This window comes from Microtus oregoni, unplaced genomic scaffold, assembly GCF_018167655.1.
Source record: "Microtus oregoni isolate MIOR12 unplaced genomic scaffold, Mior012 000027F_ref0000203, whole genome shotgun sequence".
NCBI lineage: Eukaryota > Metazoa > Chordata > Mammalia > Rodentia > Cricetidae > Microtus > Microtus oregoni.
The window spans coordinates 20,185,959-20,202,574 of record NW_024543086.1 but is presented as its reverse complement, the minus strand read 5'-3'; the positions used below and the strand labels follow the sequence as shown (position 1 = coordinate 20,202,574).

General features: G+C 47.4%; 1 protein-coding gene across 6 annotated transcripts; it reads left to right on the top strand.

Annotated features, from left to right (window-relative positions):
- Positions 1 to 4,568: 4,568 nt before the first annotated feature.
- On the top strand, positions 4,569 to 16,091 carry Rnps1 (RNA binding protein with serine rich domain 1). Of its 6 annotated transcripts, XM_041676509.1 has the most exons (9): positions 4,669 to 4,686; positions 5,002 to 5,119; positions 8,347 to 8,534; positions 8,765 to 8,920; positions 10,288 to 10,479; positions 11,706 to 11,808; positions 12,074 to 12,227; positions 14,552 to 14,693; positions 15,259 to 16,091. In XM_041676509.1, the coding sequence occupies exons 3-9, from the start codon at positions 8,464 to 8,466 to the stop codon at positions 15,356 to 15,358; spliced, it is 918 nt and encodes a 305-aa protein (XP_041532443.1). In that variant the 5' UTR covers positions 4,669 to 4,686; positions 5,002 to 5,119; positions 8,347 to 8,463; the 3' UTR covers positions 15,359 to 16,091. The 6 variants fall into 6 exon arrangements, with proteins under 6 accessions (XP_041532446.1, XP_041532442.1, XP_041532445.1 ...); XM_041676508.1 differs by lacking the exon at positions 5,002 to 5,119 and having other exon boundaries at positions 4,611 to 4,686; XM_041676511.1 differs by lacking the exon at positions 8,347 to 8,534 and having other exon boundaries at positions 4,634 to 4,686.
- The last annotated feature ends 525 nt before the right edge of the window (positions 16,092 to 16,616 follow it).

Here is a 16,616-nt window from a genome sequence, read left to right as displayed (position 1 = left end):
AAACACGCCTAGAAGTCCGTCTCCCAGGAGAGCCTAAGTCTCATCAAGTTGACAACTGAGATTATCTTAACTAGGGTTTCTGTTGCTATGAAGAAACACCATGACCATGGCAAATAGTTTTTTCTTTTTTTTTTTTTTTTTTTTGATTTTTCAGGACAGAGTTTCTCTGTGTAGCCTTAACTGTCCTAGAACTTGCTCTGTAGACCAGACTGACCTCAAACTCGCAGAGATCTACCTGCCTCTGCCTCCCAAGTGCTGGGATTAAAGATGTGCACAACCACCTCCCAGCTAAACAACAATAAATCTTACAAAGGAAAACGTTTGATTGGGCCTGGCTTACAGTTTCAGAGGTTGAGTCCATTATCATCACAGCAAGACATGGCAGCATGCAGGCGGACATGGTGCTGGGTAAGGAGCTGAGTTCTTCATTTGATCCATAGACAGCAGGAGACTGTACCAGTACCACACTGGGTGTCGCTTGAGCATATATGACCTTAAAACCCACCTCTGCAATAGCACATTCATTCCAACAAGGCCATCTCCTAATAGTACCATTCCCTATGGGCCAAGCATTCAAACACATGAATCTTCCGGGAGGTGGGGGCATTCCTATTCCAACCTCCAACCACCACAGAGATTAACCATGCTTTCTCATCACTTTGAGACATTTTGGTTGGTTTTGCTGTTGTTGCTGAAATGAATGTCTATGCACTTCATTGTGTCCATGATCCCTCAGAAGAGGTCAGAAGGGGACATTGTATCCCTTGGAACTGGAGTTATGGATGGCTGTGAACCACCATGTGGGTACTGGAAACCAAACACCGTGCTCCAGAACAAGTGTTCCTAACCACTGAGCCACCTCTCCAGTCCTGCTACAAGATCTCACTGTGTAGCCCAGAGTGGCCTGGAACCCTCTGGAAACTAGGCTGCCTTCAAACTCAGAGATCCCCCTGTTTCTGCCTCCCAAATACTGGGGTTACAGGCCTGGGCTACCACACTAAGCAAAAATGTTTTTGACCATCTCTGAGGCTTTATAGGAACTTCAAATAGTTTCCACAGCGCTCATTCCTTTAAAGTGTTCAAAACTGGCATGGTGGTATTAGTCAAGTCAGGGTTCTCTAGAGTCCCCTCCCTCCCTCCCTCCCTCCCTCTTCCTGTGTGTGTGTGTGTGTGTGTGTGTGTGTGTATTAAATTTACTGGACTGACAAGCTGCAGTCCACCTAATCCAACAATGCCTAGCTATGAATGGAAAGTCCAAAAATCTAGTAGTTTCTCAGTCCAACAAGACTGGGAGTCTCACTGGTCAGCTGCATATGCTGGAGTCCGGAAGAAGCGGGCTCTAGTGAAGGAATGGATGTGCTGGCTCCAAAGCCACAGAGAAACCCTGTCTCAAAAAAAAAAAAAAAATGCCAGGCTCTTGTAGACCAGGCTGCTCTCAAACTCACAGAGATCCGCCTGCCTCTGCCTCCCGAGTGCTGGGATTAAAGGCGTGCACCACCATCGCCCGGCTGGAGCTGTGGACTTCTGAGCCAGTAGTCTCGCCTGTCCCTGTCGTTCATTCCCTTTCAGACCAGTAAGGCCCAAGCTGTTTTCATGTGGCTGCTGTACCTGGCCGCCTAACTCTTCGGCCAGGTACAGGTACAGCCTAACCCAGGAGACAAGGCTGTTTCCTCTGCTCCCCATGATGGGACTCAGTGTCCACAGGCCCAAGAGCAAGTCCTGTGGGACAGTTACCATGTTTCCTCATTTAGTCCCGTGCCCAACAAAGTGGCTCCACCGAGACACTGTGTCACTGCGTGTAGAACCTGCTGGTTAAGACAGAAGGGAGTAGAGGAAGCCCTACCACCTGAAATCACACTATTGGAAAGCAGAGGCAGAGGATGTCCAAAAATTTGAAGCCAGCCTTGGCTACACAGTGAACATCATGACAGACAGGGACACATAGCAAGATCCTGTCTAGAATGATAGATCAGGAGGAACTGACCCTATCCTAAGCAGCATGGTTACAAGTATCAGAAATTGAGCCAGTGGTGGCACAATACTTCCCAGCATTCCGGAGGCAGAGGCAGGTGGATCCTTGTGAGTTTGCAGCCAGCCTGGTCTACAAGTGTTAGTTTCAGGGCTGGAGAGATGGCTCAGCTCTTCCAAAGGTCCTGAGTTCAATTCCCAGCAACCACATGGTGGCTCACAACCATCTGTAATGAGGTCTGGTGCCCTCTTCTAGCTTGCAGACATACACACAAACAGAATATTGTATACATAATAAATGAATTTTTTTTAAAAAAAAAGGTTTCAATCACTTTTAAAAAATTTAAAAAAAAAAGAGTTGGTTCCAGGACAGGCTCCAAAGCCACAGAGAATCCCTGTCTCGAAAAAACCAAACACACACATACACACATGTGCACATAAAGAAAATTACAGACCACTGGTTTAAAACCACAGTTTACTGTTAGTCATTCATGAACTATGGAGAAGGCAGTACACGGCTGTCATCTTCAGGATCTTTGGCCAGGCTGGCTTCAAACTCAGAGGTCCGCCTGCCTCTGCCTCCCAAGCGCAGGATTAAAGGCGTGAGCCTTCTTTGCCACAGCTGCCACCACCACTACCACCTGGCTAGAGATTCAGTCTTACGATTCTGAATGTTTCTGCATACAAAATGGTAAAGTCTGGTAAATGCTCAGTTTTCAGAGCTCAACAGCTGACAGTACACTCAGTTATAAAAATCCGTAATATTTAGCAACAAATTTTATCAAAGCATCTGAGTAAATCATGCTTTTAGATTTAATATAAAATGTGTTGAAGCTTACACGAATGCCAAATTAAATTACTTCAAACATTTGGGGAAAAACGCAGGGGAGAGGGTGTTATGTTAGCTCAACTTGTTCTGGTGGGGTCCCTAGGCTGCCTCCTGCTTCAAGGTCCTCAATGCTGCGCTGGACTCAAAGCTCTGGGTCTGAGGCCCCCAGAAGTCTCTTTAAACAGACTCCGCTAAATCTTCAGAGAATTGTACCCGCTGCCTGCTTGACTATCACCATCTCGGAGTCTCAAGGGCCCTTCCCCTACAAGAAGAGGCTAAAGCCCCTGGGAGATGGCTGATCTTGGTTGTCAACCTGACTGGATTTAGAATTAACCACGAGGCACTCCCCCAGGCATGCCTGTGAGGGATGTTTACAACTGTCAAGTAAAGTGAGAAGATCCACTCTAAAGGGGAGCAGCACTAACCAGGGACTGCCCAGGTATGAGGAGGTCTAAGATTCGATTTTGTTGCTCCTCTCTGGTAAGAGTGTCTACCTTTTTGCTGCCATCTTTCACTTACACCAGAACCCAACTTCTTCAGCCTTTCCAGGATGCAGACGGTCACTGTTGGATGACCCAGACTGAATCAGGTAAGTTAACATGTTTATTTACTTATTTGTTTTCATTCTATCAGTTCTGTTCCTCTAGAGAGCAGCTAATATATCCACTTACCACTCATACCTGACCACAGCAGACACAACAACAATACAGGAAAATAAAACTTATGTTAAATATCCCACACAACAAATCTTAAGAGCAGCAGGGGTACCTGGCCAGACCGACTGGATCTGCCAACCCCACCCCAAGACTGCAGAGGCAGGCTCCTTTTCCTAGCCTGTGCCCAGCTCCTTGGACTCTGCTATCTTCTCCCTCCGTCTCTTATGCACGTTGGCCTCTTTTCTATCTTTCACTGCAATATGTAATCCAAATCTAAGCCACCTTTGTTCCTTCCTCCTCAACTTAGATCTGTTCCTCTCTTCCTTGCCGCCTCAAACCTGTTTGGATAACCGCAGGAACTGTGTGCGTATCCATTACTTTCGCAAATAATCACAGAGCAAGGAATGTGCCAGGCTGAGTTGGGAGGCGGGGACACCACGGAGGCGGAGAGCGCTACTCTACAGTCTTGTGCCCAGACAGGGACCTCTATGTCCTGACAGTGACCCTCACCCAGACTGGCGTTCCTTTTCTTCTCCCAGCGAACCTGAACGCCTTTCTTTGCACCTGTTGTTCCCTCTGCCCCTTTTCAGAAATGTCACCTCGAAGACGCCTCCCCTGTTGCAAGTCTTCAACTCTTTTCTTTTTGGCCTCCCTGGTCTCCTGCCGCACCAGTCGACCGAATCCCACCAGCACGGAGACCGCGTCTACGCGATCACCACTACACTACCAGAGTTTTGACTGCACGAACCCACCATCTGTGCCAGCTTGTCCCTTCAGAACCGCGCGGCTCTGCTTTGACCCTCTCCCGCCAAGACTGTGCGGCGCACCGCTCCCTGCAGGACCTTGGGCCCTACAGACGGCGTAGATCAGGTACTCAGAGTCAATGAGAGAGGTAACCAGAATAGCTTCTTCCGCCCAGACCCGCTAGACGCCAAAGGTTGGAGCCCTGCGGTCCCGGCCAGCCAATCACCGCGCGCTCCAGGACGCGCAAACCGAGTCCCGGATCCTATAAAAGATCCACTCCGCAGGAAAGAAAAAGCAAATCGCTGCGACGACACTCTCCTGCAAACAGCCGCTGTCCTTTCATTCTCCACCGCTCTCGTGCATTGGCTGAGGCACCTGACGTCATCGCTGCGCGACGACGCCGTCTTCCCGCTTCTCAACTCTGACGACAGAGCGGCGCCGACCTCCGGGTCTGAGAAGAGCGGGAGGAGGTGGCGGCCTCGGGAAGATGTAAGTTGGGGAGGAATCCGGCCGCATCCGTACTTCGGGGGCCGCCTGCCGGGCTTGGTGGGGCGCATCGTGGAGCCGGTTGCGTCCCGCAGCCCCGCGGTGTGGTAGAGGCTTGCCGGCGACGCGCACAGCCCGAAGAGAAAGAGGGGTTCAGGTCGGGCGGAGTGGGAGGCGTCGAGGCCGCGGCCCGGAAGTGGTCGCCGCGGTCGCAGACGGAAGGGCGATCCCGCACCGTTAGCTCGGCGGCGGCCGGCCTTAGCTTACGGGACTCCCAGCAGCTGCGAGCGCCGCCTCTTCTCTTGTTTTCTCGTCTAGCTGGAGACCTCGGCTTGGCACGCCGGGCCCTGCCTGAGTTGTGAGTGGAGAAAGGGTGGGAGGCGAGGTCGATATAGTGGCCGGAGCGGACGGTGCCGATGGTGAACCGGCCTACAAGGTTGGCTTTCTCTTAGATCTCTTCTCACGAGTGTTTATCGATCTCCTGTGTGCAGTCCTCAGCTCCGGGCCTCGAGGGTCCGGCCCCCAGGGTGGACTGAGCACAGTTACCGAGCTGGAAGGGAGAATATTGAAAGGTTACGGTTGATGGTAGAGACGTGGAGTAGGCGTCCTTTCTGTACCTTGTGCTTCTTCGTAGGCTCCGCGGCTCAAATGTGCTTTTATATGTTGAGAGTGCTTTGAAGGTTGCCGAAACGGCCTCTGCTCTAGATGTAACTAATTGTTTTCTCCTCTCTCTGGCTGTCGGACGCACGCCTTTCCGGAGGACGGGGAGGTGACCAAGGTCCTGGGCTGGTGCCTGCACTTGGGAGAACAGAGACCCTCACCTTTGCTTTCTAGCACTCGACCACAGCCAGCAAAGTGTTTGCTCACACTATGGTTACAATTTGTAGACTGCTTAAAAATACCAGGTTCTGCTTGCTTCATAAAAGTACTTTGTGATAGTTGGGCTGGGGGTGCCCAAGCGGGATCTGTTCTTTGCCACCGGTACCATCCCGAACCGAAATGTTAAAGCACACACCAGAATTAAATAATTTAGTATAGGGAAACACACATATTTAGTATTCTTATGTTGGTTATGCTATAAAGGTAATTTTTGTTATCTTATTAAAAAACTAATTTTGGGACCCACACACTACCTTTAATCCCAGCACTCGGGTGTCATGTCTCTTGAATTTGAGGGCTGCATAATGAGACCCTGTCTCAAGAAAGAACCTATTAACTTTGGACTGTCAGTCAGTGTCAGTAGTAGAGTCCTTGTTGAGTGGATCAGGCTCTGGGGTTTTTTGGTTTGTCCTTTGTTTTTGTGGTTTGTTTTGTTTTGGAAACAGTGTGTCCAAACATTGTAGACCAGGCTGGCCTCAAGAGATCCTCCTGCCTCTGCCTCCCAAGTGCCGGGTTTAAAAATTTATTTCTGAAGCAGCGACTCTCACTGTAGACCAGGGTAGCCTCCACAGAAATCCACCTGCCTCTGCCTCCCAAGTGCTGGGGTTAAAGGTGGGTACCACCATTGCCCAGCCCTACAAGAAAAATTTTATGCTAGTTTTGATGTGGCTGCAAGGAAACTCGAGGTTGTGTTCATGGCTCACATTCTTACTGGGCAGTCCTGCTCTGTGTGATCTCTCCCAAAATTAATCTTAAGGTGAGCTGTTACGGACTTGATTAAGCATTCAGAAGTCAGGTGTGATGAGGTAAGAGCAGGTGTGGATGTAGTTTCCAGACGTGAAGAAAGCCCTTTGACTGTCACTTATCGCTGAACTTGAAGTTTTGGTTGGGTGCCTTGTCGGATTTACAGGCAGCCGAGGTCGGGAGAGGTGAAGCTCTAGTCATGGCTGAGTTGATGGGATGCTTTTGCCTACCATGCATGAGGTCCTGGTCTCAGTCTCCAGCCCCGCGTAGAAAGCCCATAATCCCACGTGGAGGCAAGAGAATTAACAATCAGACTTTCCAGCCAGGCGGTGGTGGCGCACGCCTTTAATCCCAGCACTCAGGAGGCAGAGGCAGGCGGATCTCTGTGAGTTCGAGACCAGCCTGGTCTACAAGAGCTAGTTCCAGGGCAGGCTCCAAAACCACAGAGAAACCCTGTCTCGAAAAAACCAAAAAAAAAAAAAAAAACCAATCAGACTTTCCTGCATAGGACATTTGAAGCCAGCCTCGGCTGGATTATAAAATACACCTTTAATCCCTGCACTCAGTAGGCCGAGGCCAACCTGGTCTACATAGGCAGTTCCAGGACAGCTAAGGTTACATAATAGAGAGTCCTGTCTCTAAACAAAAAGTTTATAAAACTAACAGTGAGCACCAGCAAGGTGTAGTGGCACGTGCCTTTAATTCCAGAACTCGGGAGGCGGAAGCAGGAAGAGTTCCAGGCAAGTCTGGTCTATAGTTCCAGGGCAGCCAGAGCTATGTAATAGACAGATCTGTCTCACAGTAAAGAACATGGTTAAGAATGAGTGCCATCGCCGAGATGACAGTAGGGAAGCACAGAGTCAAATGCAGGCACGCTTGTGTACTCCAGACCATGGGTTGCTGTCTTCCCTGGGGGGTGTCTGTAGCATGTTTTATAGCCCTGGAAAGGAGCTGTTCCATTCGTCTGTCCAGAGGCAAGGGCTCTTCTCTTTTGGGTTAGAATATTTCCTCAGCAACATTTAGAAGTGCCGTCTCTGAAATCAAAACCCAATGGTCTATTCTTTCTCTCTTGGTTACAGTTGAAGAAAGGAGGCCTTTGCTTGTATTTTTGCTCCCTAAAAAGAGAGCACAGGAAGCAGTTCTAAATTCAGTTTTTGATAGTCATTTAGCATATTGCTAAACCTTTAAACAACCTGTAAGATCTCATCCCATTCCAAGTTTCAAGGTGCAGAAAGAATTCAGTATTTGTGCCTGCCTAACTGCTGCCTAGATCCAGCAGGTCACATTTTCCCACGTTTGCTTTATGTTTACCCACTTGACAGTCTTACAGGGTATCTTTGTGTAGCCCTCCTGGCTGTCCTAGAACTAGTCCTGTAGAGCATGCTGGCCTTGATCTCTTCACCTTCTTTGTCTCCCAAGTGCTGACATTAAATATGTGTGCCACCACAGCCTGACTTTATGTTCTGATGTAATGTTTTGTCCATTTGTGTTGAATATTTAGTGTTTTAGTGTTTGTCATCCTCAAAATGACCTGATCATTACTCCAGTGTATCCACAAAGGAAATTACAGCAAGAAGACAAATCTAAGCATGACAGTTGATCTGCCAATTGGGGTTTTCTCCTCTAAAGCCATTGTGGTATCTAGTACTTTTTGAAAGCCAGCAAACTTAGCAGTGAACTCTAGAGTTGTGCATGCTCTGAAATAACGTTGATAGTACAATTATCACCCCAGTTCTTTAATGAAAACAATGAGGAATCTTAATATTCCTCCTGTGTGTTGGGCATGTAATAAATTTTGTAAATTTTTTCCTATTTGAAAAAAAAACTAAGGTGGCCATTTCATTTGTGCCTCTTACGGGAGTAGGAAAAAAAACCCATGAGGAAGTAAGGGCTGTCATCTGAGTGTCCAGGCTGTGTGGACACTAGCTGTTTGCTGTGTTCCCTTGCTCTTTTCTTGTGTGCTCAACTTTTTGTTGCAAAGTAGATTTGTTGCCTTGTCAATTCGTTTACTCTATTTAAATCCTTTTATCTTGTTACTAGGCTGCTCTTTGGCGTAAATTGCAATCGATTAGGGATCGTTTCTCAGACTCGAGTTAGAAGTGAGAGTTCAGATAAGTGAGGCCGACATTGCTGCTTTGAACACCTCAGAAGGGGAGAATGGATTTATCAGGAGTGAAAAAGAAGAGCTTGCTAGGAGTCAAAGAAAATAATAAAAAGTCCAGCACTAGGTAATCCTTCTGTAAGATTTTTCTAGTGCTATTTTGGGGGTGCTTGCTGTTTTAGGGACTCTCAGAGAGGGGAAATTTTGAGTTCTACAGTGAGTGTCCTAACCCACAGATGGTTTTGCTCTGTGATCAACTGGGATCTTAGTATTCCCTCTGGACCCCACTGTTGGGTTGTTCTATTCCAGGGCTTGATCAAGGGAGCTTGCAACCTCACATTCTTCCTCACCATGCAGGGCTCCTTCTCCTACCAAACGCAAGGACCGCTCTGACGAGAAGTCCAAGGATCGCTCTAAAGATAAAGGGGCCACTAAAGAGTCGAGTGAGAAGGATCGTGGCAGGGATAAGACTCGGAAGAGACGCAGTGCTTCAAGTGGAAGCAGCAGCACCAGGTGGGGCAGAGGGGCCACTGCTGCAGCCCTGTCTTCCTTCACGGTGAAGCCCACCAAGGATGACCTTTTCTTTTTTAGGAGGGTGACACGTTTGTGTGTTAGGAAGTCAGAGATCAGCCTTGGGTGTTAAATTCCTTCCCTTGGGGAAATGTAAAGGACATCTGCCCTTCCTGTGCTCCTACCAACAAACCAATGTCAATGTCCACTGACACTCACTCCAGGGAACTGTTGAGTTTGTTAGGGTTTCTAGTGCCTTGGGTGCGGGTTTGCTATCAGGTATGGGTGATGACTCCCCTGTGGTTGTGTAGATGGAGTTCCCACCCCTCATAATCCCCTACTTAAAGCATCTTCGAGGCTGTGCGCAATTAGGACAGAATTGCATCCTACAGCTGGTTGAAAGGGCTGGCTGAATACTCCCTGAGGATCCCTTCACCTCCCTGTCTCTTCCTTCCAAGAGACCAGCCCAGCTGTGATGACCTTTGGTGTGCAGGCCCAGCTGAACTGAGAATAGCAGCAGTTTGGCTGGGAGGGTAGTACTGTATAACGTGTTACACAAGAGCTTTCTACTTTGTTTTGACAGGATTACATTAGTGCCTAAGACTTGCCAATTAAATTGAGGCCAAGGGAAGGGTACCTTTTCTTAACTACTTTAAAAGCAACCAGACCTAGGGTTGTTGACAAGACCCTAAGTTATGGCATGCTGATTTTGAGTTTCATCTCATATATGGTCTTGATGTGTAATGTATGTTGTATATGGATATGAACTCTTCTATGATACTAAGAAATGTGATGTTTAGATGTCATGAACTGTTTCTCTCGCAAGTATTAATCATTCTTTAATTCTGAATTGAGATTGGATGGCTTCAGTCTAGAGCCTTTTTTTTTCTTTTAAAGTATATGAGTTTTGCCTCCATGTATGCATGCATACCATGTGTGTGCCTACTTCCCATAGAAGCCAGAAGAGGGCATTGGGTCCTCTGAAACTATCACAAGGCAATTGTGAGCTGCCATGTGGATGCTGGAAACAAAACCTAGGTCCTCTGGAAGTGTTTTTAGTTGCTGAGCTGTTTTTTCAGCCCCTCGAGCTCAGTTTTTGGTAGTTGAAAGCCTGCCTGAGTATGAGTATCTACAGCCCTGTTGCAAGCTGAGGTGGTGATCTGACCTTGGCTAGACTCCTGCCTTTTCTCCATTGGTAAAGTTTAGGGTTCTGTACAGGTGACAACAGCCTGTCTTTTCTTTCTGGACCTGTCAGGTGTCATTGCTGATGACTTAAAGAACTAGGAGGTCCATTTCCTGCTGGGCAGTCTTTGTGCAGAAACGTGACTCTTGCTCATTGTTGACTCTCTGATCCCCCACCTTTTCCTCAGGTCTCGATCCAGCTCGACTTCCAGCTCAGGCTCCAGCACCAGCACAGGTTCAAGCAGTGGCTCTAGCTCCTCCTCTGCGTCCAGCCGCTCTGGGAGCTCCAGCACATCCCGGAGCTCCAGCTCTAGCAGCTCCTCCGGCTCCCCCAGCCCTTCCCGGCGCAGACATGACAACAGGCGGCGCTCCCGCTCCAAGTGAGTGCACGGTGGCTAGCCTGCTCATTGCCATGGCTGTACATAGGAAAGTAGATCAGGGACTGACAAGTGCCTCAGCAGTAAAGGGTTTTGCTGCCAAGCTTATGACAATCTGAGTTCAGTCTCCAGGATTCACATGGAGGTGGGTGTGTGGTCACTCCCACAAGTTGCCATCTGACTTCCACATATGTATGCACTATAGCACAAAAGTACATATTTTTTTAAATTGTTTGTTTACAGTTTGTTATGCACAATAGTGTTTTGCCCACTTGCATGTCTATGTGAGGGTGTGGGATCCCCTGGAACAGGAGTTACAGACAGTTGTGAGCTGCCATGTGGGTGCTGGGAATAGAACAATTGAACCCGAGTCCTCGGAAGAGCAGCCAGCGCTCTTAACTGCTGAGCCATCTCTCCAGCCCATGATTGATTGATTGATTTAAAGTATGTCATGGGAAAGTGGTGGTGCATGCCTTAATCCCAGCTCTCAGGGTGGTCTACAAGTTATCCTCTAACCTCCACACGTGTTGCCCTGGCACTTGCCCACACAGAATAAAAGAGTTGGGGGGTGTCTTAATTTGAAGGGTTTCTAAATCAAGGATAACGTCATAGTCGGTGTTCCTTTGCTGTGAAAAGACACATGACCAAGGCAGCTCTTATAAAGGAAAGTGTTTAATTGGAGCTGGCTTACAGTTTCAGAGGTTTAGTCCATTATCCTCATGTGGTGGTGAGTATGGTGGCAGTTCTACATTTGGATGTGAAGGCAGCAGAAGAGATAGACACTGAGCCTGGCTTGAGTCTTTGAAACCTCTAAGCTCACCTCCAGGACTCCAACAAGACTATACCTTCAAATCCTTTCAAATAGTGCTATTCCCTAATGACTAAGCATTCAAATAAATGAGCCTATGGGGCCATTCTCATTCAAACCACCATAGGTAATAATATAAGTGAATTGGTAAGAATTCTTGGCTGTTCAAGCTGAGTAGAAACCTTAACACCATTGCTGAGGCAGGCTTTCACTAGGCAGTGTAGGTTGGCTTTGAACTTCTAGTATTCCTCCTGCCATGACCTCCTGGGTGCTGGGGTTTTAGGCAGATACCACCACACCCAGTTGATATTTTCTTCCTTTTTCCATGTTGGGGACCAAATCTGAGATCTTGCCCTGAACTCTATCCTCAAACTCACTATGGTTGGTGGAAACTGAATTTCTGGGTGTTTTGTATTTTCAGATCCAAACCACCTAAAAGAGATGAGAAAGAGAGGAAAAGGCGGAGCCCTTCACCTAAGCCCACCAAAGTGCACATTGGGAGGCTCACCAGGAATGTGACTAAGGTACGAGTCACTGATCCATGAAGGCTGGACAAGCTGGTGTCTGGCAGCAGGTGCACCTAGAATGGAATCCATGACTTGATTGGAACACTGCTTAATTCTTTTTATTGGACTTAATTTATTGTTTATATCCAGGAGACCCAGTGACACATCTTGTCATGTGGCAGAATGTTTTCACACTAGTGGGGATTTACTCAGCATTTAGTGCATTCCCTTTGACCGTTAAGTAATAGATAGGTAAACAAGGATGTGACCTTTCTCTCTGTAGGATCATATCATGGAAATATTTTCTACTTATGGGAAAATTAAGATGATTGACATGCCTGTAGAAAGGATGCATCCTCATCTATCCAAAGGCTACGCATATGTAGAGTTTGAGAATCCAGATGAAGCCGAGAAGGCACTGAAACACATGGATGGAGGTGAGTGACCCTGTGGCCACCCTCAGCCTGTCACCTCTGTCCTCACATAGACCCATTGTTTGTGGGACCGTTTGGAGTAGGGTTCCAACCCAGGTTCTTTTGAGTCTCAGTGTAATCTCTTATTCTTTTGGCTTTTGAGGGGCTCACCACCCAGCTCCCAAATAAATCACACACGGAGGCCTTAGCTTGGCTTGTTTCTTGCCAGCTTTTCTTTTTTTTAATATGCATTTTTTAAAGATTTATTTATGATGTATAGAGTGTTCTGTCTGCGTGTATGCCTACATGCCAGAAGAGAGTGCTGGATCTCATTACTGCAGAGACTGAGAGCTGGCAGCTCACAATACCATCTGGGCTATTAACCTGTGTTGGGGGAACCTTAGAGTCCTCAGATGCCTATTAAGCTTTACAAATATCTAAAAGTTTTAATTGAAGTTTTGTTGTTGACTTTCTGTATGAGTTTTCTTTGATACTTAGCCACTTTAATTCCCTCAAGTGTTTCAAGAGTTGAGCATAAACTACCTGTGTTGTTCATATCAGCTCAGGTTCTATGAGTGACACCTTCACTTTCAAAGTGCTTGTCATCTGGTATTGCCAGAGTGTCTTTTTGATGATCAGTTAAAAATCCAGGGAACTAACCATGCGATGGTGGTGCACACCTTTAGTCCCAGCACTCGGGAGGCAGAGGCTGGTGGATATCTGTGAGTTCAAGGCCAAACTGGTCTATAAGAGCTAGTTCCAGGACAGGCTCCAGAGCTACAGAGAAACCCTGTCTCGAAAAACACGGGGGTGGAGGATGGGGGAGATTCAGGGAACTAGAGTGGCCTTTGCTGGCAGTTGGCTACTTGATGTCTTATCTGTTGTTCAGTTAATGCAGTGACATTGTTTATTGGTGCTGGTTAGACTGGGTTTTGTCATGAGGGTGCCTGAATTAGCCTCTAGGTATTGGCAGGCAGGAGCCTTTGTCAACACTGAGGCTAGGTTTGGGCTCTAGGGACCCTAGATGTGGAACAGTCTGTAGCTGTTAGGTGTCCCTGAGTTTGCACCTTGGTGCTCTCTGCTTTTCTCTCTCAGGAACCCTATAAGTTCCTGAGGTTTGTGTCCAACAGTGCCTCCTCCCTGCTTTTGAAATCATCCCTAAATTTTTCTTTGTCTTTCCTTTTATTTGGAAATTAGTTCATGTAGATAGCTGTAGAACTCTTCAAACAAGTGTCCTTTTTTTTTTCTTTTTTCTTTCCCCAGCCTGAGCTTCCCACTGTCCTTTAAATAGGAAGTTCAGGGCCAGGTGTGCCTTTAATCCCAGCAATTGGGAGGCAGAAGCAAGTGGATTTGTGAGTTTGAGGTTGGTCTGGTCTACCTAGTGAGTTCCAGGACAGCCAGGGCTATGTAGTGAAACCCTGTCAAAAAAGAAACTCAGCTATTGATGGCACCTTCTTGCCCCTGCCAAGAGCCTCCATCCTGCCCTTAAGCCCCAAGCTATCTTGTAACTTGTTCCATAGTTGGTGGTTCTGTGTCTTCTACCTAACAGGTTTCAACACGTTTTCAGAATTGTGTATTGTAGTAGGACAGGCCAAGCAGTTTCTTTATTAATTAACCAATGACCTTCCTCCATCAGTGTGTGGATTGTCTGCAGGGAAGTTGTTCCGGTGCCTCAGTTAGTGTCTTTTTTTTAAAAAAAAAATCAAATGTAAATATTTTTTTAAATGTATTTAACTTTATTTCATGTACATTGATATAACGATGTCAGATTCTGTGGAACTGGAGTTACAGACACCTGCAAGCTGCCATGTGGTTGCTGGGAATTGAACCCGGCTCCTCTGGAAGAGCAGTCAGTGCTCTTAACCACTGAGCCATCTCACCAGCCCTCTCAGTTAGTGTCTTAAATCTCATCCCTGTGTTAGCTTTTCCTGGTGTTCCTTGTGTTATTTTATGATTATTTACCTTGGTATACTGAGCACCTAGATTGGTGCTTGCCTGAGGTAGGTAGGGTTTTATTTTGTATTTGAGACAGGGTCTACCTATGTACCCTCGTCTGGTCTTACCAGGACCTTTCTGTATAGGCGAGGCTGGCTACAAATTCTCAGAGATCTACCTGTTCTGTCTCTGCTTCTCCAATGCTGGGGTTAATTTTGATATTTTTGTTTGATTTGACTTTGAGGCAGTATATATATATATATATATCTCACTATGTTGCTGAGGTTAACTAAGGGTTACCTCCACCTATTGAGTGCTGAGATTCCAGGCATGTGGGACCACACCATCACAGGTATGAGTATGGTAAGTACTTAATATTAGAGATCTTATGATTTTGTCCCTTTTTTCTACAGGACAAATTGATGGCCAAGAGATCACTGCTACTGCTGTGTTAGCACCCTGGCCTCGGCCACCCCCACGGCGATTCAGCCCACCCAGGAGAATGCTTCCACCGCCTCCCATGTGGCGCAGGTCACCCCCACGGATGAGGAGGAGGTGAATTAATTGGAATTGCCCTTGACCCATCTTTATGTGATTTATAAACCCAAATGGCTGTGGCAACTCTGGGCTCCTTCATTGTTGTCCATTTGGGGTTGAATACAGAAAGAAGGTCAGCATATTGCCCTTGGGTACTGGTCAGAGAAAGGACAGTCAAAATATGTGTATTGACAGGCACAGATGAGGCCCTTCCAAGGAACCTCCTCTAGAGTCTAAAACTAGCATGGGTCCTTGAAACCCAGTGCAAGCTCTCTGCTCTGGGTGAGGGGCCTGCTTGGCATGGTGCACATGCCTTTCTTTAATCCCAGCACTGGGGAGGTAGAGGCAGGTGGATTTCTGAGTTCTAGGACAGCCTGGTCTACACAGTGAAACCCTGACTGGAAAAACCAAAAAGAAAAAAGATTACAGGAGGGGTTAAGAGAGGAGCTTTGGGGTCAGACAGCAGAAGCCACACTTCATAGGGTTGTAAAATTAGAGTTATCTTCGGAAAGGCCAGTTTGCCCCCACAGCTGTGCTTCTTGGAGCTTTTTGCTTTTGGCTGACCACGTTCCTCTTCCTGCAGGTCTCGCTCTCCAAGGCGCAGGTCCCCTGTGCGTAGGAGGTCTCGATCTCCTGGCCGCCGCCGCCATAGGAGCCGCTCCAGCTCCAACTCCTCCCGATAAGCAGGGACGTTGATTCGTACCTCTGTAACTTATGTTCCCCCAACTCAGTTTTGTCCTTTCTTTAGCCAACGAGGATCTGTAGGGAAGGATCCCATAACGGGGTGGGCTTTGAAGACAGCAGTTGAGATATTTCCTCTGCAGGAGGATTCTGGCTGCAGAGGTACTGTTGATTCAGGACTGTGCCCATAAAAGTGCCCTGTAGTTTTCTGGCTAGAAAGTTCACCCTTCCCATTCTTGAGAGTCTGGTTTATAGCAGAGCCAGCTGGGATGAGCAAGCCTCCATATTGCAGCACACGGTTTTCCACAGATGACCTAGGACCTAGGCAACCTGGTCGTGCTCCTGCTGTTGCTGTGCCACATCTGCGGAAAGGGGACCCAGCTGCTGTGCTCTGAGGCCTGACCATGTCCCCTTTGGAGTCCTCGTCAACTTCTAGGGTTAAACACCTTTATCTTTCCCTACCCCCAGGTCTGTTATTCTGAAATTGGTGAGCCAGTTCTACAGGGTCCTCATGGAACCTGCCACCACACTCATTGTCACCTGCTGCTGTTCACAGGGATGTTGCAGGTTAACTGTGGCAGTGTATTCATTGCCTGTTTTTGCTTTTATTGTACAGTCAGTACTATAAATTTTGTTTTGAGTTTTATGACTTTGTAGTATTTTAGATAAAGTCATTTGTACTTGTGTAGAGTGAGAGGAGACTGTTGAATAAACCTTGGACTAAATGCAAACTGAGTGCTGGTGTCGCTGCCTCCTTCTTAGTCCAGAAGAGACAAAATTTGTGTCCGCCCAACCAAGAACTCACTTTAGGCTTAATTCCCCCCGTGGCTTTTTCTAAAAGCTCTCAGCCAGGGGGACCCAGGGTTTGTGTTTGGAGAGAGATCAATACCGTGGATGAGAAGCTGATTCTGCCTGAGGCTGCTACTGCTGTGTTGTGAAGATGTGGAAATAATTTCCTGTCCCCTACTGGTCCTGAGTTTCCGATTATCCGTCCCCCACACCACAGAAAAGTCTATGCCAGAAGGAAGACTTAGAAACATTTAAAACAGGAGTAAACATTGAGGTTCCCCTCCCTCAGTGCATGTGCCATACAGGTGGCTGCTTTTATTTGTGGACTTTCAGTATTGACACAAAAATAAACTTGGAGGTCTTGGAACTTGCTCTGTAGGCCGGACTGGCTCACAGAGGTCCTCCTGCTTCTTGGGTTAACGGCTTGAGCCACGCCACCCGGCCCAAAAACATACACTTATGAGGGTGTTT